At 46.6% G+C, this 23031-nt stretch overlaps 7 protein-coding genes across 7 annotated transcripts; 6 read left to right on the top strand and 1 right to left on the bottom strand.

Moving 5' to 3' along the window:
* Window positions 1-267: 267 nt before the first annotated feature.
* On the top strand, window positions 268-396 carry FOXG_22445 (uncharacterized protein; the record flags this gene model as incomplete). Its single annotated transcript, XM_018402853.1, has 1 exon — window positions 268-396. One exon carries the CDS (start codon window positions 268-270, stop codon window positions 394-396), a length of 129 nt encoding a protein of 42 aa, XP_018257035.1.
* A 3994-nt stretch (window positions 397-4390) lies between these two features.
* FOXG_16385 (uncharacterized protein) lies at window positions 4391-4813 on the top strand (the record flags this gene model as incomplete). Its single annotated transcript, XM_018396414.1, has 1 exon — window positions 4391-4813. The coding sequence occupies one exon, from the start codon at window positions 4391-4393 to the stop codon at window positions 4811-4813; it is 423 nt and encodes a 140-aa protein (XP_018257034.1).
* A 2500-nt stretch (window positions 4814-7313) lies between these two features.
* FOXG_16384 (uncharacterized protein) lies at window positions 7314-9066 on the top strand (the record flags this gene model as incomplete). Its single annotated transcript, XM_018396413.1, has 5 exons — window positions 7314-7694; window positions 7787-8189; window positions 8275-8318; window positions 8436-8732; window positions 8788-9066. The coding sequence occupies 5 exons, from the start codon at window positions 7314-7316 to the stop codon at window positions 9064-9066; spliced, it is 1404 nt and encodes a 467-aa protein (XP_018257033.1).
* Window positions 9067-10131: 1065 nt separating this feature from the next.
* Window positions 10132-10698, bottom strand: FOXG_16383 (uncharacterized protein; the record flags this gene model as incomplete). The annotated part of the gene is made up of 1 exon (XM_018396412.1): window positions 10132-10698. The coding sequence occupies one exon, from the start codon at window positions 10696-10698 to the stop codon at window positions 10132-10134; it is 567 nt and encodes a 188-aa protein (XP_018257032.1).
* Window positions 10699-12080: 1382 nt separating this feature from the next.
* On the top strand, window positions 12081-12467 carry FOXG_22444 (uncharacterized protein; the record flags this gene model as incomplete). The annotated part of the gene is made up of 1 exon (XM_018402852.1): window positions 12081-12467. The coding sequence occupies one exon, from the start codon at window positions 12081-12083 to the stop codon at window positions 12465-12467; it is 387 nt and encodes a 128-aa protein (XP_018257031.1).
* Window positions 12468-18414: 5947 nt separating this feature from the next.
* FOXG_22443 (uncharacterized protein) lies at window positions 18415-18564 on the top strand (the record flags this gene model as incomplete). Its single annotated transcript, XM_018402851.1, has 1 exon — window positions 18415-18564. One exon carries the CDS (start codon window positions 18415-18417, stop codon window positions 18562-18564), a length of 150 nt encoding a protein of 49 aa, XP_018257030.1.
* A 1684-nt stretch (window positions 18565-20248) lies between these two features.
* On the top strand, window positions 20249-20347 carry FOXG_22442 (uncharacterized protein; the record flags this gene model as incomplete). The annotated part of the gene is made up of 1 exon (XM_018402850.1): window positions 20249-20347. One exon carries the CDS (start codon window positions 20249-20251, stop codon window positions 20345-20347), a length of 99 nt encoding a protein of 32 aa, XP_018257029.1.
* Between the last annotated feature and the right edge of the window lie 2684 nt (window positions 20348-23031).

Genomic DNA, 23031 nt, shown 5'->3' with positions numbered 1-23031 from the left:
CTTTCGAGATAAACTTTCTAGATCAGACCATAGAAAGGCCAAATCCAGTGGCGGACCAAAGTCATTGCGTAGGAATGCCAACTAAAAATTCAAAACATTTTAGCCTAATATAGACTCGAAGCTGAATAGTATGATATAAATCCGGCTATTACACACTTCGTACATTTTGGAATCATAAATCAGATCTAATTATGAAATAGCCAACCAATTATGACGACGTTGAATAATTCACCACCGAGCCAACATGACCAAATCCCAAAGCATCCAATGGAAGAATCGCTCGAATGGCTTCCCATAATCATTATTATCATGGTTTTTCTTATCTTGGATATTCTTTTCATGTACGACTCCACCGTGCCCCAGTCCACAGATAAGAGCATATGGTACCAGAGCTAATGATAAGGAAGGATTGCATTCAGAGTCCTTAGTAATAACCCGCTCGCGAGCTCAGAGAATTCAGAGGGTGATTTGCAACGGCTTGACTCAATAGCTCCACCGCAGACATATAAGCAAGTAACGACAGAAATGGAAATCGAAGGCCCAGGAGAACATTCGGCCTGGCCAGACGCGCTTATTATCTGGTAAGCTATTCCAATCAATAGACAGTTTCATTCTCAAATTAACTGTTCTTATTATATAGCGTTATATGCTTGGAAACGATGGTGGATTGTGATATCGTCCGTCGGTTACCGTGTGGGCATACATTCCATTCGGTCTGCATTACTCCATGGTACCTGGGGCAACATTATACCTGTCCCTTGTGCATATCAGACTTCATGTCATCCGAACTTGCACATGTCTGAATAGACAGATGAAAAGCACAATGCGTAGGGGTTCACCAATGTCGAGTCATCATGACCTCACGAACCTTGGTCCCCAGGATTAGCGATTCCGTGTCGATTGTGCCCCGTGGCGTAACGGTTTGTATCTCTTTGACTGCGCGAAGGCTCCCACACGGTACCAGTCTCCACTACTAGGTCACTATCTAAGTCGGTCGCTAGCTTGGTGGTAATGTGTTAGTCCTGTATCTTGATTTGGGTGAGGGTAGAGAGATACTGATCGTAATTGGCTAAGATCCCTGTAAGATACCCAATGGGAGCCTTCGCGCAGTCAAAGAGATAGTATTATACTCCAACTGTCGAAGATCAAGTCACTTGACATTCGGGCTAAAGGCAGTACATTGGCCTGGGTAGGTGCGTCAATAAGATTATATAGCTGCTGTTAATAGAATATTGGATTAGCCCTGTTTTATACATAGATTCTAGTCTCGAAGATTCTCTAGGTAGTACGCACATGCCTATAGAGTGGTGCAGGAGACTTTTTGTCAATCCTCGGGTGACAACGTACATGTACATCGATCGACACCTATAGGTTTGATACTAACCCTGTTCTTGTAGGAGGGACCTAAGGAGCTGTCTCTGTGTATGATTACGACCCCATATCATACTTGTTTTTGACCCCAGACTAGCCTGATATGCCTTGTAGGCTAATGACCAGGCTAATAAAAGTCCGTTTTGTAGTTGTGAACCTATCCCAATCATAGTCTAATATGGCCCCAGGCATACATTCTTTACAGAGATAAATCATGCCACAAGGTGTATCTGCTAGTGACGTGGCATGTGCTGTTGGGCTTACAATCTGTCGTCTTCTCGCCTACCCCGCACCACCTTTAGTTGTCTGTTTAGTGGTACTTTTCTTTTTACCAACGCCCAATCTCGGGTCACGAAACTATAAATGTGAGGTGATGACACAACCCTAATTCGAACATCAGATCATGGCCGCATTTCCGAACAGCTTCTTCTGCATTTATCTGCAACCGTCAGATCATATTGCGATCAGATGATATAGGAGCATGCTCCTAACCATCCGTAACTGATTCAAACATAAGTTCTGGAAGCCGCCCCCCTGCGGCGATGACGCAATTCACTTTTCACAATGTCTGAATTTGGTAAGAAGCCTTTCGGGCAATGGCAACAGCTACCGACCGGCTTTGACGCATTCGGATCAAACATTCACAACTCCAATCGTAAGATATCCTGCGAGCTTGCGCTTCCCTCATAAAGCGGAAATACTGCCTTTTTCAGCAATTGACTTATCGTAGATCCCACTAGTTGGGGTTTTGGTTCCGGCACGCCATCTTCCACTGGACCTTTTGCTACCACACGCGGATCATTCTATAGAGCTTCGGGAGGTAAGATACCTTTGGCGCCAACTGTTAGTTATTTGTAGTTATCTGATGTCTACCTGAGTAATAAAAAGATAATACAACAGCAAACTATAATACATAACCCTTCTCGCTCAGAGTTTATCATACTAAGTCAAGCTTTTCCAGATCCCGTCAGTTCGCTTGGACCCCGGTTGTCCAGCTCGGCGCCCACATTCCCGCCCACAACAACCGGCACTGGCTGGCTTGAGCATCACAGTAACACACAAGGGTTAACTGCACTCAGCGATCCTGGCAGAAGTAATGTCACAAATCATTCCGACCCGACCGGGTTTGGGGGCGGGTTTTATTGTTGAACACATACGCCCCTACACTATTCCTCTTTTCCTGGACCAATACGGCCCCGAGTTTGGCTCAAATGCTTGGACAAGATTCAGGACCCCAACCACTTCCGTTTTCAGCGCTCCGAGTCAGTCTTTTGGTGGTTGGGCCTGGGGAATCCCTGCCACGGATACTTCAAAGCAGCCATTCTCCCCATTTGTTGAAAGTGAGCTAGGCAACAGGCAGAAGAGTTCCTATCAAAATCTTTGCTTCCAAGGTCCATACAAGAACTTCTCCCAGGAAGAGCTGAGGCTTGCAGATTACGCCCTCGGTCACCAGTACGGTCTATCATTTGAGTTCGGCGGCCCAAATTTTGGAACCGATTTTGGTACATCAATGCAGAGAAGTGCTTCTGATCCACCTCAGACATTTGGAATCGGCTCCCAACAGAGTGCGTTTGGCACTGGTTTTGGAGCCAAACCAAGTGGTGCAACTGGTTTTGGATCCGCTACCACCACCACTTCGCCCTTTGGACAGACTAAGGCCGGCGAAACCTTCGTCTGGGGTCAAAAGTCTCAGGGTCCAGATGTGTTTGGGACTCCGCCGGACGGTTTTCAAAGGCCAACAAGCAGCCAAAGAGATTTCGGAGTTTCCGGGAGCCCGGGATTCGGTTTTGCTCAACCACCCTGGTATGGCAGTGCTCCACAAGAGAGTCGCACTTCGTGGTCGAGTCCTTCCATTTTCCAGGCCCAGGGTCAACAACAAGCACAAGGATCGACGTCCTTTGCTGAAACACAAAAGCCAAGCAGTAGCCAGCCGGCTACCGAGTCTATCTTTAGGATAGATTTGAGCACTGCTCCTAATCCATTTGCTTCGGCGGCTACCCAAGTATCCGCTCTTTCAGGGCCCTCAAGCACAGGTCAAAGACCTTGGGTTACTGAGAGGTACGTAACTACTCAGGCTGGGCAGCTGGCAACACAACTCCCTAGCACAGAGATGCCAGTTAGTCGAGTTCAAGTTCCTCAATCATTTGGTCAACAGACTCAGTATGGTCAAACTGGCACCCCTTATTACCAGGTTCCTGGAAGGCCTTCTAGTGACACAAGGCTCATTCAGCAACCATTACAAGATGCTACTCGCGCAACCATTCAACCACAGTTGGTCACGAAAATTGACGAAATTACGGCCTACGGACCACCTTGGTTATTCTTGACGACAGAGGAGAAACAGCAACAGCAGGACCAAGGCCCGCTGGCTGTGCGGCGGGCAAGCAAGGGTAAACTAAGAAGCCAATCCGTACCAGCTGGACTTTCTTTTAGAAGCCCTAGATTCGCACCTCGTCATTTCCCCCCAGGCTCTCCTAGGTCCGGCTCTCGTCACGGGTTGTATCCCCCGTCATACCGAGTCAAAAGAAGACCTCTGAGCTCCGACTGGATGCACCCCCCACACCTAGGCCATGAACTGATCAGGAGCCCGTCTAGAGGCGGCTCTGACCAACGTCGCACCAGCGAAGACACAATATCAACCGGCGGGCATAGAAAGGGCTTGAACATAGTCGAGAAATCCCTCTCACAGATCTCTAAGCAGCTAAAGACACTCGAAATTGATCAAGACCGAGGTCGAGATCTATTAATGAGTTCTTCTAACCGCAGGGGTCAAAAAGAGAGTATCACGACGGCATTAACTGGCATTGCCGACCCCGGTAGGGAAGGAGGGGCAAAGAGCCAAACGCCAGGCACTACAACTGAAACCAGCGAACATACTAGTAGTCCACCCAGCCCAGGTAACACTCTGGTAATATCCGATCACGAAGCGGATGTGGAACAAAACAAACCGATGAAATTACAGCGGCCGATTCCCGCCGGGGAGTACTGGATACGACCTTCAAAGGAAGACATTCTGGCTATGGACAAAGATCAGCGCAAAAGGGTGACGGACTTGACCATTGGCCGGGAGAACGTTGGTGTCATTCGCTTCAAAAATCCAGTTGACTTTACGGGCATTGATCTTGAGAGTTTGCTCGGTGGTCTTGTCATTCTTGAAAGTCGATCAGCAACGGTCTATCCCGACTCCTTTGGACTCAAGCCCCCTCCTGGTGAGGGCTTCAATGTTCCTGCTTCAATTTCCTTGGAAAATTCGTGGCCTCGAAAGAAGACAAAAGGAAAAAATCTGTCGGAGGAAGAGGTGAAGCGTCAAGTTGCGAGCCATATTGAGCGCCTGAAAAGCGTTGAGGGAACGAGGTTTGAGAGTTACAACGAGGAGGACGGAACCTGGACGTTTTCAGTCAATCATTTCTCGACCTACAATCACGTCATATACAATAATTAAATCACTGACTATTTATTTACGATATCACTTTATGTAATTAGGAATCTTTTGGTTGACTGTGGATTAAAACCTTCCTGCCATCAAATTTTAGAGCTTTAATGGCCACACCTTCATGAAGACCTCTGGGGGACCGTTAGAGGCTTGGATTTGGAACTGAGTGCAGACCCGCAATACTTGAGAAGTGACAGAGTAACCTGATAACCTCTTAGTTCCACGGGGCGAGTCTTTCGATTAGGCATCATCGTAATTACCTGATCTTATCGCTAACTTGGACAATCATGCCCGAATTCCGCTACCTTGTAACCAATATAACTAATTCGTTCGTACATTGCTTAGGTGTTTTATAATATGTCACCCTAGTACCCACATGTCATGTAGAGAGAACCTTCAAGATTGAAAAATTGCCTCTGGAGATGACCGTGAAATGTTGGCGGATGCGTGGCTGTTTCCGAGTGTAGTAACGTCAAAGGGTAAAGAGATGGAGGGTCGCCATCCATTAAACCTAGAATCATGTTATATATTATTGCCTTTATGTCAGATCATTGAATCTGCATCAAAGTTTGAAATCGCGTTAATTTATCTCGACTCATCGCAAACCTATGAAGGACCATGAATTCAAAGGATGGTAACTAAGAAATGACATGATATTTTGTCTGTCGATATCTGACCACCAGTTCGAATGCCGTGGGAAGTTACTGGAGGAAATGTCATCCCAGCCGCATGATCTGATGAACGAATGAATGGACAGGTTGCTGATTGGGCGGTCGCTGCACACTACGAATTGATATGTACACCACGTTGATTTCTAAATCAAATGTCTTGGCCACCATGTCGCCCAATGTCTAGCCATCCATTTTCATCGAGCTATTAGGATCTAGGTTTTTATCTAATGTAAGGTAAGGTGTGAGGGGGACTTGTTTATGTCCGATTGCCTTGCACAGGTATGAAAATCAACGCACCGTAGCCACCAACGAGGCCATAATAATTCCATGTACTCTGTACCGAGGCCGAGACCTATATTCGTTAAATACTACCTATCAGGTAGGCAATCGTTGGTTCTTGCTAGTGATTAACTGGATCTTGACTCCAGTCCAGTTTTTAGCTACCATGGTCAGTTGTCGCTGACACTCAGCTTGTCCCGTACACCATTAACGATACAGGTGAATCTCTACAACGCTCATGCTTTCTTTCTTCTTCTGCAACTTTTTATTGTTAACTGTATTAAACGAACGCAAAAAAAAAAAAAAAAAAAAAACAGGATCAGCTGTCGTATGGTTTGACATCGGTTTAATTTTGTATTTGTATTTGACTAGGTATCATGTGGTAGTAGGACAATGCTGTGAAATCATTTTTCCAATTCGAAGCCATTGCCCGACCACTTACATGTTTTCACCTCTCACTTTGAAAATCCTTTGATAGCTGCAACGACAGGCTTGGAGAAAAAATTCGTCAGCACATCTACACCGAAATGGCATCTAAGCCCGAAATTTGTACTGCTGTCTCACACATTTATCAGGGACGAACGCTTCGATGCTCTTCGCTCCATGATTTTACCAGAAACTCGAATTAGTGACCCGACATTGATTCGGTGACTTCGGATTCGCACTTCCCCGAGGTGACTGGCAGGGTCATATCACAACGCCACTTGTGCCCCCGCTTATGATGGGCATATCTTCATGGTAGGGTACCCGGGGTACTTCGTTGCAAATGGTGGGGCTTGAGGCTTACCATTACTCCAAGGAGTGCGAACAACAAGATCCTTCAAAAAGAACCTATTAGCATTGACTAAAAAAGTTGAGACACCATGCCCTTTTCTGACTAGTTTAAAAGCTTGTGTCGCACCAGGCGTGTTTAAAGGGTAAAAGTGAATATGTCGATTGGTTGTTCTTTTGTTTGTGCTGGGTATTCCATTCCGCAGCGTTACTTAAAGCATACAGCTAGATTACTAATGCAGTTGTTTCCCGAGGCCGTGGGATCATGCCTACCCTGCGACAGCTTGGCTCAAGAACGGCCGCCATTAGATCCACTGCATGGGCGATCTATCCGACTAACGTACATTCTAGAGCGGTAAATGCAGGATAAATTTACTCTGTTGACATTAGATCGTGATTCTACATTCTCAAAACAATTGAACTAACCACTCTTGGCAGACATATACCCTTGTTAACCTAGATATATGTAGTGGTTACGTCCCACAAATCATTTGACGGGGTATGATCTGATCCGAAAAGTTTATCCCTTTCCCCGTCAGGACCCACTGCTCTTGTTCAGGCATGTGGCATTGCTCTCAATTTCGCTTTTAGAAACAGCAAGGCCCGTTGAGCTGAAAAGGTTGTATATATACACAGCTGGCACCTGTTATTATCACCACGGCTCCTAATTCAAACTCTACACTTTTGGTTTCGAACTGGTCAGTCTTGCACTGTCTAGTCAACCCATTCGTGAGTTTGAGTCCCGCTGGAGACATTCTCCAAGAGCCCGGGCCACGAACAGCATCAATATGGCCAACATGAAGGCCAAGACCGGCCATCTGCATGATGCCTCGAGACATTTACAGGAAAACTACAACAAACGGACACAACTCAATACATACATTTACGAGTATTTCCTTCACAATAGCATGTTTCAATGTGCTCAATCCATTCTCAAGGCCGATTCCGACGTCAAGGTTCAGAGGCACAGCCCTGGCAGTGATCGCAACGACAAAGGCTTGCGGTTGAAGAATGCCCCCTGTAATAAGACCATTGACAACAGCTTCGACTCCACACACTCAAATCTTCTTCCAGCTCCCAACGTTCCCACTCTATCGCCGGACAGCTGTTTTCTCTATGAATGGTTTTGCCTCTTCTGGGCCATGTTCAACGCTCAAAAGAATGAGAATGTAAGGATTGAAGCATGTCAATATGCCTGTCATGTACAGGTATCGCATATAAAACACGCTTTCCCTCCTAGCATAGTTAACATGATACATAGCAACAAAACTGGCCAAAGCGGAATGTTAGCTGGCCGCAGACACAAAGCTCCTTACTACTACTGCAGGCTCCGGGCATTGCCACCCATAACGCCTTCTATAACTCTGGCGAAATGGGCGTAGGTAGCATGACTCCCGCAATCTCAGGTGTCCGAGCTTGTGGTAGTAGAAATGCAGCCTTGCAGAAATCCCACGTGCAACTGACTTCGATGGAGCAGCAAAACGAGAATGAGATTATAGCGGGACGAGGCAGAAGCAGTCTGTATCGAAATTATGGAACACCTGGTCAAGAGACAATACAAAATTCAAAGCTTTTTCAACGGCCCGCTCTACAAGCATCAAGGCCAGGCGCATTGCCTGATACCAAGCAGGTGAAACTTGGCACTCAACCAATGAACAACATCAGTGTGTTTTCCCATCTACTTTTTCGGATCTCGCCGTTATCTTTACTCCCTTAATCTCTTTGCCCAATAGCTTACCTACAGTATAGTACTTGATTTCCCGAAAGCAAAAGTAGGCGGCCTAGGCGGCAATGTGGGTGTAGTGCACATGCATGACTGGACACAAGCCTCTAATTTACGTACTTTTCAACAGTCCAATAGCCAAACGGCCCCGCCATCAATGGCAGCGAAACAAACACTATTTCAACAGGAAGGGAAAACATATGACAATTGGTCGGTGCAGTGGCAGAACGAATCCAATGAAAACCAGATTCCCGAGACGTCCCAGCATGGGGTCCAGGGTACACTGCAAGAACGGTCTCGACTCCCGCCAGTCCAGCCGGCAGATTCTAACGACAGTGCCAAGCCAAGAAGCACCATTTCCTCACTGTCACAGACGAGCAAGCCTGCCTTGCCAACTCCACAGCTTAGCAAAGCCACTCGCGAGAAAATCCCCTTTCCCAAAGGGACTATTCCCAAGAAGAGGACCACGAACGTCAAAGATGAGGTAATGGGCCTCGTGCATGAGACAGAGTTGCTTCTCCATTGCTAACGTCCCGTAGATGGTGTCTTGTAAGATTCCGAAATTGAACGTCGGCTCCACAGCGACACGCCCTGCGAATGCTGCTCCGAGCTCAGTGCCTCATATCAACCCCGTCGGTATAAGGAAGGATGTCCAGATTTCTAGTCTTTCGCAGGCCGTGCCTACGGGACAGCCAACAGTAGCTCTGCCACTTACGCCTGCTTCTATGGCAGCTAAACCACCTGTTGACTTGGTTCAGAGCGCGACATTAAATATGGAAAATTGTAATATGACTGTAAATCCCGTTCTCTCTCTTTAGGGACTGGTGAGGTGATTGCTAATATAGACGTAGGACCTTGCGAGTTTTCCTACGTTTGAGGATGATTTTGGTGGATTTGACTTGGGTGCTTTCCTAGAAAGTAGCGTTGAAGATGTAGGAGGCTTTCACCTCAACCATTTTGCGTCTAACATAGATGCCGATAACATTGACCAAAGTTGACATATTCATAGCTTCTAGATATAGCCAATAGACAGCATATATCACCTGATTCCCTGCAAACCAATCCTGTTATCTATAAGCGCTAGTGGGGGTTCTTTGCCCGCAGACAAGGAAGGTTCTCAGGGCGGTATCATGCCCCGACATATGCGACCGTGTAATATGACTTCTGCTATTTATCATTACGACGTTTCAGACACGTATGGAATCAATATCTGCTCACGAAGCGAAGGTTACGTCCGATCAGATAAGGATTCAATAGCACGGAAGGCGCATCAGGAATATGGCCAGACGCTGTCGTCGGCAGTCGGGGAAGGATGAGGTTGTTTCGGAGCTAGTTCGCGATATGAACAGAATCTATGCCAGCTCGGGAAAAAAAAAAAAAAAAAAAGAAAACCTTTGCGGGATACCCCTACGGTGAACAGTACGCAAGAGGTAAGATTAGATCATCCAAGCTAAGAGATAACTAAAGAGCTCAGCGGCCAAAACATTCTCTTAGATTCTCCAGAGAACACTATTATGCCAAACTATGTTCTGCATCCCTGCTAACTTTACCAAGCATTTCACAACTTCCTTACAATTCTGCAACCACAACATCATCTGGCAAGAGCACCATAACACTACTAGGATTGTAAAAGTATTTATTAGGCGAAGGGTCACATAAGGTGTACTTGAGAGGACTTGTGGCTGTTTTGAACAGGACTATCTTGTAGATCTTACTATGAAAGCTGCTAAGAGCGTGTATTTTTAATAAATAAGAGAAGATAGGGACCGAATTATATTATACATATCCAAAAGCAGCCTCCAAGGAAAATGAGAATGATAAGACAAGTTACGATCAGTGAAATCTCAACCACGGCGCCGTATTTGCTGGCCTCGCGGTTCGGTTCAATCAATATGGATGCGGCGGGACTCATGTTTCTTGACCTTCGGGACAATGATACTCAGGATCCCGTCTTGAAACTTGGCACTGACACCATCCTGATCTACATGAGATGGGAAGGTGAAGGTGCGGGAGAACTCGCCAACGCTGCGCTCAGCAAGCCAATACTTCGTCTTTTCGTCATGTTTGTCGCCCTTTGCTGGCTGTTGGGGCTGCGATTTGTTGTGTTCATCGCCATCGCCTTTGACAGCTCCATGCGCAGATGAGCCTTCGACAAAACCTGCAGGAGGGTTCCCTGAGGTATAGGTTCGCTCGGACTTTCCACAGATGACCAGTGTTTGCGGCTCAGTAAACTCGAGGTGCACCTCCTTCTTGTTCATACCAGGAAGTTCCCCATGGAGTTCGTAAGCCCGAGGCGTCTCGCAGATATCAAACCTGGGCTGCCAGTGGGTCATTCCAGTGTTATGAGTATTCTGATCTCGTCGGGAGTATGTGTCGTAATCCTCGAGAAGTCGGAAGATTGGGTGAAAGGGGGAATCAGGATTATAAAGGCTGCGAGGGAAAAGAGCCATCGTGCGTACTTTGTTGGCAATGGAATGTGGAAAGATGCGTTTGTTGATAAGTAAACCGCCTATTGTTTTGCGTGCTTGTTGAGAAACTAGTGATCTGCAGGGATACTTGGGAAGTCTTTGTAGCTCATCGTTCTGAAAGTCAGCTGCTGGGGGTATATATAGCATTAAATAAGACAGAGTCTTTACATCTGACTGGAGAGGACACTCCGTGGCTCTACAGAAAGGATTTGCTCATTGTCAATGTGTTGTAAGCTCAACATGATTCAGCATGATCTGATGCAATGATTGAAGTGAAGGGTGCCTCTAAATGCAGTGCCAGTATTACCCATGTGGGAACAGTAGTGTTGTATAAGTGATCTGACTTCTAGACAGAGTTTTTGGCATTATAACAATGACGTGTTTCCTTATCGACTTTACAATTTATGATCTGATCCAAGACGACTCGGTTGACACCTAGAGACAGTGTCTCCTGACCGCGGTCTTACCCCGCAATTGTCATCACGCCATTACAGGCCTTAGACCCAGTGGTGTAAACCTTCCCTCATGGCTAGCAGTGAGCCGTGCTGACTGAGGTTATTTAAAGGGCATTAGGTGATTGCTCTCGGCGAACTAGTGACATAATCCAGTCAAGCAAGACCAACAGCTAGGTTTAAGTAACAGCTCGACGTTTATCGCAGGTGTACCAATTAGTGATTAGTAACTATCGCGCTTATCAATATGACATCCGCGTGTACCGCCCCTTGTAGCTGTAGAGATGCTTAAATTTCTAATGTGCCGAGTACTGTTCGCATTAACGAAGAGGTTGCAACTAAGGACAGCACTTAGAAATTTATATGGGGTGGAGAGAGATTACTTTAGCTGTTACACTGCACGTTGCTAACTATTTTTATAGCTACCCTTTAATAGACTGAAGTTCTAGGCTAAACTCTTATTAACCGTGTGTTATCCTTATTCTTACTCTATGAAATAATTAGCAAACGGGAGGGCCTTAATCTATATTAAGATAAAACTAAAAATATCATATCTGACCTGGACCACTATGGGCTAATAGTGAAGTCATAATGGTAGAAAATAAAAGCATAGCAGGCGCCTAACGGTGGTTGCGCCTCTCTCGTATTGCCTCTAGGAGGGTGGGAACAAAATCAGCCCTCAGCGTTTACGAACGGAGAAATGTTACAATTAATAGCTCCTAGTGGAAAAGGTGGCCCAGCGAGCTGAAACCTAGCTGTGGAGCAAGGAGGGTGCAGAAACGATTATAAATACCTAAGCATTACCTAACAATCCCAAAGAAACTCTTCTTTACAAACTACAGCATCTCAAGCAACACATAAAAGAGAATAAACGTTGAGGTACCGGCTTCTAAACCCTCAATACCATTAACAATGCACATCTCTTATATCCTCCCCTTTGTCGCATTTGGCCTTGGAATCACCAATGCCGCCGCCATTGACGATACCAATATGCTCGACACTCGAGCACCTCACTGCCCCCTAGGCATCGAGTTAATCAGACTCCAGATCAAGCCCGGTAAATCGTTCACTGGGGTTGGAAAACCAGGCGAATGCAAACGCATCCCAAAGAATATCAAAGACTTTAACTTGGATTCTGATGGAACTAAGTCGCTTTTGCCGTGCTTTGTCTGCACGGTATTCGAGCACTCCGATTGTTCTGGTTCATCTGAAACTATTGAAGGCCATAAAGAAAAGTTCATGGCCAAAGGCAAGAAGAAGCAGCACTGGCAGAGCTGGAAGTGCGTGTGTAAGAAGTGATAGGAATAGACGGCAAAGATGGAAGATATAAGATTGACCCTAGAAGAGACAGTCGCTACAGAAAAGGGTATATCAGTAGGGACACTCATTCAGATTAAGCCCACAGAAAAGGATGCATTAATGGGAACATACTTACCTAGGTTAGGCATCTTGTATTTTTTCTTTTTTTATTTATTCTTCTGGCTTTATCACTCATTCCACTTTTAGTTAAGCTCTCGGAAATTGGTCGCAGAAAATCGATAGTTGCGAACTTTGCAGATGCCTTATAGCAATCAATACGTGAAATCTCTCTTAACTCCTAAATACTATCTTTGAAATCCTACTGTACCAAGGTTGAACGAAAACGCGTCGCATTATTCAATTTTCGTCCGTGCCAACCTAGACCACCCTTGATTTTTGCCGATATTCTTCCGAAAAATCACCCGTAGATTCTACACTTTCTGTCCGTGCGCATTGATATGGTAAGAAGGTTTAATAAAAACAACCTGTTGTTTACCTCCTTTTTATCCGTGCGCGCTCGTGCTTCTGACTTCCCGCTTTTATTCCATTCCTACCATATTCTACCCCTTCGCCTTCTGCTCCAGCTTCCCAATATCGTATAATAAAAGAATACAATATAGAAGCAGCAACAGTATATAACAGCACAGAAAGGGCTAACACCATGGAATCGTCACCGATTGCCCCAACTACAGGGATACAACAATCGCCTTATGAATTTCTCGAGCCGCTCTCCTTATGGGTTCATCCTGAGGCGCGACTACTAAGGGATTTCCCGGTGATCCGCCGGATCCGATGATCTGCCGGACTCACACCGATATTCACTCCCAACTTCAATCTTTAATAGCTCAACAACCATGGCAGCAATCGATAAAGCGCTCGAGTTTCTGAAAACCTCAGGATCTATTAACTATGCTGCTACCGCTAAAAAGTTCGAATGTGACGAGACTACCCTGCGCCGCCGCCATCAGGGCAAACAGAGGGCAAGACGCGATGCCGACTCTTTGTATAAATCTCGTCTTTCAAAACAACAGGAACAAGATCTTGTTACTTATATCCGTAAACTCTCACTGCGTGGCATTCCGCCAACCCTATCCATGATCCGAAATTTTGCCCAGGACATAGCCAAAATCGAGGTCGGAAAGAACTGGCCATACAGCTTCGTCCAGCGCCATCGCAACGAGATCGATTGTACCTGGTTTGATGGATTTGATATAGCACGAAGAAGAGCCGACAATGCTTCTCGGTATAGAGCATATTTTGATCTAGTAAGCAGACTCGTAGCGCCTTTGGTCCGTTGCTAATCATGGAAGATCCGTGAAAAAATCGACAAATACGACATCTTACCTCAGAACACGTATAACATGGATGAGAAGGGATTTCTCCTGGGCGTAATCAACCGAACGAAGAGAGTATTTGATGTCAATGCTGAAAGGCAAGGCAAATTGCTCGGTGCTTCCCGGGATGGGAACCGATCGTGGATCACATTCCTGGCGTGCATCTGCCAAGACATGACATCGCTACCCCCATTCCTCATCTACCAGGGCAAGCCGGGACAAGTTCAGGACACTTGGCTCACTGACTTTGATCCGGAGCATCAATCAGCCTTGTTTTCCACGTCCGAAACTGGCTGGACGAGTCACGAACTGGGGAAAGAGTGGCTGATTGGTGTTTTCGACCGCTTTACTAAGGCGAAAGCAAGAAATGGGCGCGATTACCGCCTTCTGATCACCGATGGACACTCTAGCCACATCAATATGGACTTCTTGGACTGGTGCGACGCGCATCGGATCATCGTTGCGGTGTTCCCACCTCACTCTACTCACCGGCTGCAACCCCTGGACGTCTCGCTTTTCGGGCCCTTATCAACAGCCTATACCAACCGACTTGTTCAGTGGACTTCAAAGACGCAAGGCCTCACTGGGCTATCCAAACGCGAGTTTTGGGTCCTGTTCTGGGGTGCATTGGAAGCTTCTTTCACTCCGGAGAACATCGCCAGTGGGTGGAGATGGACGGGTCTCAAACCTTTCGATCCGGACGTCGTCCTATCTCAGGTTTCGAAGAATACGGACGATGACTCAGATGTGGAAAGTGGCTTGGATGATTCCATTGCTTTACAAGAACCTACTGCACGAGAATTACGACGACCTGTTGATCATGTCGTGAAGCAATCCTCAGTCAGCTCTGACACAGGCGCCCGAAAGCTAAAGAGAACCCTTGAAAGCCTTCAGGCCGAGGTTGAACTACTCAGGCATGAGAACCAAGGCCTCCGTGAGACAATTATCCGTGAAAAACAGCGCAGGCAGCGTGGTAAAGCCCTGAAAGACTATATCTTTGATCGTGTGGATCCTAATTCAGCTCAGGCAGGGTTGAAAGCCACTCCACCCAATCCACGTAGTGGATCCACTCGTGGATTCCACTGTCCACTCCACTGGCAAAATCCCAGTGGATTGGCTAATCCACCGAATCCACTCGGCGATGTCGTGGATGGATTGGGTGGATTAGAGGTGGGGTAGTTAAGGGCGCCCATATATTTTGGCAGAATGCCTCTAACAGAGGTTGATGTGCCCCATAACTTTTGCAATATTGCTACCCTATGTCAAAAACACCATGAAACTTCTGAACAGCGCAATTTTAGAATACATACAATATAGGAAACACTATTCGAATGTCCCATGCTTTCTCATTGGGATGACGTAAGTCTTGATGGATATACTTAAGATTTTCTCCGTGAGTGCATATCATCATGAGGGCCATCAATAGGTGTATATTTTCCTCAACAATATATCCAGCAAATATCAAGTTCGACTGTCCATACTTTGGATTTATAATACAACAATTAAATAACTGCCGGCAAGCTGACTCAAAAAACGCGTCCAGATCCCTCAATATCTCAATACCGCGCGAAAAATTGCAAGCGATACTTATCGCGTCAAGCTCGTGATGTGAAGGATGTTAGGGACTTAGCTAATACCCGACCCCAATATGGCACTCGCTACGTACTCGTCCACATCAAATTAGCTCGAAAGGTAAGTATCTGAAACATCTGCAGGATAAGGGCATATTGTGCCAACTGGTCGCGTTGGACGCGTCATTCGCGCTGACCTGACGACCTGTTGTTGACCCATCACCTGCACCATGTTTTGCGATTTCGACATGACAAAGAGATTATTTTATCATGACCTCGCCTGATTCCTGCTTCGACATTTCCGACAGCGCCTTCGGGTCCGCTGCCGAATCAACACCCTGCCCGACGCCGTATCCTACCCGTTCAACCTCGACCTCTGTCTCGACTCTGAGGACCTCTTCCGTAAGCGATGAACAGTACGAACGTACGCTCTGGAGGCATTTCCCAGGCTGGGCGTTCTCTGAGCGAGCCAGGGAGACGCGTTGTTGGGCCTGGCAATTTGGATATGACATCCAAAAGGAAGACGCCCGCAGATGGATATGCCGAGCGTGCATTCGCAAGAATAATCCACATCCACGTCATTTCGAAGCTGATGGCATTCATAACGCGTACAATCATCTGTTCAACGACCACGGGATCCGCGCTCCGCCTGGAATGACCCAAGGAACTGCTGAAAAGAAGGCGAATTCTAAGGGCAGAAAGCCTCCGGGGCAGCGGACTCTCGCTGAATCCATGAAGCTCGATCTACACGACCCCCGAGAACAAGCGATTGCGAATGACTTCATCAAACGCTTCGACAAGGAACACTTCCGGAGGCTTCTGATCGATTGGATCGTGGCCAAGAATCACTCCTTTTCAATTGCCGAGGAGGCAGAACTCCATGCTATTTTCGATTATTTGAACCCGTCAGTTTCGGCACGTAAAGCCAATATTACCCACACAACTGTTCGAGAAAAGATCGTTGCCGCGTTTGAACAACACAAGCAGAAGGTGATAGAGGTCTTGGGCAAGGCGCCTGGCCTTATCCACATCTCCTTCGACGGCTGGCGGTCTGGAAACCGATACGCCCTATATGGCACATGTTGCTTCTTTAGGGATGAAAACAACATGCCTTGCAAGATTACGCTTGGGCTCCCTGAAGTTAGCGCCAGGCACACTGGGCCTAATATCGCCGCAGAAATCCTCGATGTAATTGAATCGTATCAGATCCAAGACAAGATTGGCTATTTCACGCTTGACAACGCGAAAAACAATGATACCGCCATGGAGATTATTGGTGGAGAGCTCGGCTTCGTTGGGGCCCGCAGGCGAGGGCGCTGTTTTGGGCATACCTTGAACCTCTCCGCCAAAGCCATTCTATTTGGGCATGATGCTGACGCTTTTGAGCGGCGGATATCAGGCGTAGGGCCTCTTACCGAAGCAGAACATTTGATTTGGCGCAAGAAGGGGCCAGCAGGCAAACTGCACAATCTTGTGGTAGCTATCCACAGATCTGACTTGTTGACTGGCATGCTTCGCAACATTCAACAAGAAGCCTTTAACAAGTCATCTGACCCAAAACTCAACGCCAGGAAGCCATTGGATGTTATTTTGGACAACGATACGAGATGGCTGTCACAGTTATACATGATACGACGAGCTCTACTACTTCGCGACTATATCGAACGACTCATTGCCCACCATCGAATCGACTTCGAACAGCAGAACAAGGCCAAGAGGGGCGGTCCTAAGAAGTCACTCACATTGCCCTTTATTTGCCAGCCAGAGAACCAGCTATCCGACAAGGACTGGGAGGTGGTCGAAATATTTGCGCAAATACTTAGTTACTACGAAGCCACGATTAAAATGCTAGAAGGCGACGGCCAGATCCGCAAGCGGAAACGTGGGTGGACTGGGTCATATGGCAATATTTGGGACGTTATTCAAGGCTTTGAATTTCTTCTCGAGCAACTTGAACGTTTTAAGGACATCGCGAAGGACTTCCCTGATACTGAACACTTCAGGATCAACATCAATTTGGGCTGGCAGAAGTTGAATGAGTACTATGAGATATTGAGCGAGACGCCCATCTACTACACTGGCCTGGCGCTCCATCCGGCATACCGATGGAAATGGTTTGAACGCAACTGGACTGATCGCCCTGAGTGGATTGACGAGGCGAAAAACATGGTTCACGATGTCTGGCGTTTTGAGTATCGGGAGGCCACGTTGCCTGGACAGGAGCCGTCAGTCGTTGAGCCAGTTCCCAAGCAGCGGAAGACTTCGGACAATCCGTTTCAGGAATACCTTAAACGAAACCGCTACACAGCGCCAGAAGCAAGTCATGATGGCCTCACGCCAGGTGAAGACGAATACCTGCATTGGATTACGCACTGCGAAAGTGGTGATGGCTCCATCGACGATCCTCTCGCTTACTGGCACGAGAAGCGATTCAAGTATCCAAACTTATCGCGAATGGCGCTTGATTTTCTCACGATACAACCAATGTCTGCTGAGTGTGAGCGTCTTTTCTCAGCAGCAGGTCGGATGGTGAACCCTCTGCGCTACCAACTTGAAGCCCAGATTATCGGGATGTGCCAGGTATTGCGTTCATGGCTGAGGGCTGGTATTATTCATGAATTAGATTCCTTCTTTATCTCGGTAGACGAAGAAAAAGTCGACCTCGAATTAGCTCAGATGTCGGATCAACAGCTTGAAGGATGGGCAACAAAGTGGCTCACTCAGGTGGTGGGCGTTCAAGACGAGATGGGAGCCCGTTGGGGATAAGGTCTCACTCGGAAGTTGGAATAAGGGACCTACGTGGGCAAAGGCTTCGGGAATAGCGTCACCATCATGGCATCAAGAATAGAGGCACTTGCCAATCCACCCAATCCACCCAATCCACCCAATCCACCCAATCCACGATAGCTTCCAGTGGATCCACTATACTGAGATATTCAGTGGATTATGATCTACCCACTCCACTTGAGCTGCTAGTGGATTGAGTGGAGTGGCTTTCAACCCTGTTCTCGAGAGGACTATCTACATAACGATGCTCGTTCCATGGGTAACATTGCCAGTATGGAGGGCAAAGAGCGTGCGAGTACCAGGGCAAGCATAAATACTGCTTGGATTAAGCTGAACGAGTACTATACTCTCCTCGGGCGGTCGCCTCTGTTTGCGGCCTCTGTTGTTCTGAATCCGGAGTGCTGAGACCCGCTCCTTATCGGTAGCGAACGTAATCTCTCCATGATTGGGTCTGAGGCCGTTACAGATGTCCCGTAGGCCCACCCGTTGATCTGGATTGATCTGTTCGTTAAATTGCATTCACCTGCGGTCCTGTATCTCTAGACGCTAAGGTGGCGGTCATCGCGTCATCGGACTCGTAGTAGCTGCCACTAGCCTCCTCTGTGTCTCGGCCAACCCCGCATGTTGCACGTATGATTAAGAACCTGACCTCACCTCAGGTGATGTGGTCAGGCCAAAGAGAACTATATTTGAACATTAGTGTGGATGAGCACCAAAATCATGGTGTCGGGAAAAAGCGGCAAGACAAGCTAGAACAATGTATCAGACCACTGATATTTCGACTAACTACTACCTACACTCACCCTATACGCAATCAAAAAGCCGCCAACAAATGCCTGAGCCATGGTTCCATTATGGCCTTTGACTTGTTTATGATGTGGCTCAGTTCGCCGTCGTGCGTGGTTTATGGCGGAAACTTACGATCATATGTCCAAGAAATCATAGAAGCCATAACTGGTCCCTCAGATACAATAAGGGAACAACGCGAAATATGGCCTTTATATTTCACCACATTCTCCTGAAAATTACTCGAATTTCAAGAGGAAGTCACTTTCAAACGATTATTCATGCCTTATCTTCCTCCAGGTAATTCGGCCAGTCACCGCAATGCCTTCGCCTCGAGTACGCCTGTAGCATTCCTTGGGGTAATAAGTATTGTTTATATTGCGCAGTAGTGCTGGGTGAAAGTATATTTTATACAACTTGGTTTTTTATTATTAAGATGAGAGTTCTTCTCAGGTTTATATCTCTAAATGATTTCATATAGGACTTTAAACTTTAAATCTAGGACTTTCAGACTGTTAGTCTGAATCCTGAAGGGAAGGGGGATCCCCGGATTTTCCAACAATAAGCAGCATCGCTGCTCTATTATTGATAGTTGTTATTTTGTACGCACATCTCTCAAAGTTTTGCGATTCATATCCATGTTAATAAAGCTAGCTTTATCGTGAAATCACGATATCCTGTCCATATACAGATCCTGAACAACGCAAGCCCATCAGAAAAATACGGAATAGTGAAGGGGTCTAAAAAGCAGGCAACGTGGACCGTAACGCAGCCTAGTTCAGTTGAAGTCTGGTGAGTTCCAATTTGAAAGGAGGGATTTTCCTACCCGTACTAATATCAGTATAGTGCAATATGCATCGAAGTTCTGAGGGACCAGGAGGATGTCCGACTATTGAAATGTAACCATGTCTTCCATACTGGTTGTATTGACTTCTGGTTCCAGAGACACCATGTCGACTGCCCGTTATGTAAATCCATATTCATTCCAGACAGGCGCAGCGATCCTGAAGACCTTCCATAGCGGGGTTCCATTAGCGAGGGACGATTTATGAAGGTGTTAGAGTTCTAGTGATCGAAAGATATAGAGAGATCGAATCTTTGAGGGGTCGTTCAAAGTCTGCAAAGTACTCGACAGGAGGTTTTTCTTTTACAATTTGCTTCCTCCCATACGCGGGCCACATATATTTAATCATTATTCTATATATTTGGGGTAGTGGTCCGTGTGGTAGAAGTCTTATATTTCTTCCAATTACAGAAGTAATCTAGCGGCAGCTCATCCACAGATCAACGCCTCCTAGGACGCATGCTTCTTACTGCCGGCTTCAGCTATAAGACATCGGCGGCTAAGGATAACCTAAATGCAGGTTCAGCAGGTCATGCCTGCTCTTTCCACTACGCCTAGACGCCCGTCAGGTTGGCCTAGCCCACTAACAGGCGCCTGGGCTAAGACCTAACCCTCCCATCCCTATTTACTAACGGACTGACAAAGACTAGGTCGAAGAAATAATCGAATTCGTTGGCGACTCGAAGGCCGGTTGCCGTATGTCCTATCGAAGAATCCTTCAAGCCCTCAGCTAGGACCAGTCTAAGTACCCTATCCGCTATGCCTCAGCCGCGCCGGCATTAACAGATATATGCATGCTGCGAGCCACTGATCACACTCTAAGAGTCACATCGACTAGTCCATTCATCAATGGAAGTTCTCCGATGTCGTCTACAGCACTGGTAGCAGTACACGTGTCCGTCCAGCTACGTATCGCGAGGCAGCTCAGAGTGATCTCGTGGTCATAACCGCAGCATCGAAACACATGTTAGGTAAGTTTTCATATACACGCTTCGGTCATGAGCTCATGATTCTTCCAAGGTGAGACAATGGTCGACTATACGTCTCGAAACACTACAATGATACGCGAGGTTATTGAGGCGATGAGGCCTTTCCGGCCTGACACGGTCTTATTGGTCGTGGCGAATCCCGTTGACCTTCTAACCTCGATCGCCAAAGAAATGTCGAGACTTCCTCCGTCTCAAGTTATCGGCACAGGTACTACTCTCGACACTTACAGACTTCGAGGGATGGTTGCATCTCGTGCTTCGGTGAATGCCCACGACTCTAATCGACATCTCATTATATCTGATGCAGCATCACTATAGGTATCACTGTCTGCTGTAGATGCATTCGTCATGGGCCGTCAGGGAGAAGATCAAGTATTAGCCTGGTCTTCAGCAACTATTGGCGCGGTCCAGATTGCAGATGTACAAATGTTGAGTGGTCTTGATCGCACGAGGATCGAACTAATCTGCAAGCATCGATCACAAAGTACCATTCGGGGTAAAGGCTCTGCCCCCTTCGGAATTGCTTCAGTTGCCGCTGATTTGTGCTGTTCTGTTATATTGGACAAGCATTAGATGTGCCCTGTGAGTCACATTCAAAAGCAGTATAGATGTTGTCTCAGCATGCCTGCTGTTGTTGGCAGAAAGGGAATTCTAAGTTCAGTCCCGCTCTCTTTGAATGATAAGGAAGAGGCTACAGTGACGACGTTGGGGAAACCATTGAAAGAAAGCGTTGAGTTGATACAACGAGACTGGTAATAGTGATATTTACTTTCACAATGTTTACAGTAATAGGTTATATGATTCTGACAAAATCCATCACGATAATGATTAGACACGCTCATCTTTATATGTCAAGTAATGGGACACATGCCTTTTCCCAGTGAAGAGTAATCTCTTCCGGAAAAGTAGGATCTGCTGGGCTGCGAGATACCCATTCTATTGATAGTTTCAGACCATTAAAAGAACCCGTGTTCCCTTTTGTAGTGGTCGTGTACAATCACCACTAATAGCGATTTCCATTTTCTTTGCAGCTGTTGCCATTGACAGTTCGTACCCTTTGTTGACTCAACAGATCTACACAGCTCATGAGATATCTGCAGTAACAGTCAAACTGATCAGCCATTAATACAATATGTATATCACTAACATTAATTACATACCATACACAACCCCCCTTTCGACAGCCCCACCCTTTCGTCAAGCAAAAAAAAAATAGCACCACCAAAATTCGTCAACTTCACTTATACGAAATTTGGCCAGAATAAATAGCTACCTAAAAGAAGCTTCTTTTATTGATTATATAAATGAGTGGAGATAATTATTTTGACCTGTTGAGGATGTGCTGGGCACGCGATATATGCAAGTCATGCTATTGAAATATTTTCAATATGGTCACTAACCTCCTCACCACTCTTTCTCGTGATTTTTGATCTTTACCCTCGACAACAGCAGAAAAATGCCTAAATCATGACTTAAATGGGAATATACAGAGGACGATATGGCTGAGGCCATATTGGACATTACCGATCATGGTTTTTCACCCCCTCAAGCGGCCCAGAGAAGAGGAGTGCCCCGAACGACCCTCATCGATAGACTTAACGGCCGTGGGGCCGCTGAAGACCAGATCCAGCCTCGCCGACGTTTGTCCAAGAGCCAAGAAGATAGGCTCGCTTTCTGGATACTCCGTCAGGAGTCTTTGGGCTATGCTCCGTCCCACAGTCAGATCCGCGCTTGCGTCATGGGCCTGCTGAGACAGCAGGGCGAACATCCCGACTTAGGACGTAACTGGGTGATTAAGTTTATCAATCGCCGCGCAGACCTAAAGATCAAGATGGGTAGACGTCAAGAAGCTAAAAGGTTCGACTCTTTCACACCTAGAGCGGTTCATTGGTACTTTGATATCCGGGATGGCCAGTATGGCTGGATCAAGCCTGAAAACACCGTCAACGTTGATGAAGGCGGTATTATGACTGGTTTCGGCAAGTATTCACCTCTATTACTTGTCGGTGCTTGCATTTTGACCGACTAATTCTCTTCATTCAGGCCTAGATAGCTTAGTTGTTGGAAGCGCGGACCCGAAGCGCAAGGCCTTCCTCAAGGGACCACAGACTCGGAATTGGACTTCATTCATCGAAGCTGTCACTGCTGACGGCCGCGCTTTAGTTCCTGGCATAATCTTCAAGGGGAAGGAACTGCAGAAACAATGGTTCCTTGACGAGTTCAAGCAGATAGCAGACTGGTATTACATAACTT

This window comes from Fusarium oxysporum, genomic scaffold, assembly GCF_000149955.1.
Source record: "Fusarium oxysporum f. sp. lycopersici 4287 supercont2.34 genomic scaffold, whole genome shotgun sequence".
Taxonomy (NCBI): Eukaryota; Fungi; Ascomycota; class Sordariomycetes; order Hypocreales; family Nectriaceae; genus Fusarium; species Fusarium oxysporum.
This window is presented reverse-complemented; position numbering and strand designations above follow the sequence as displayed.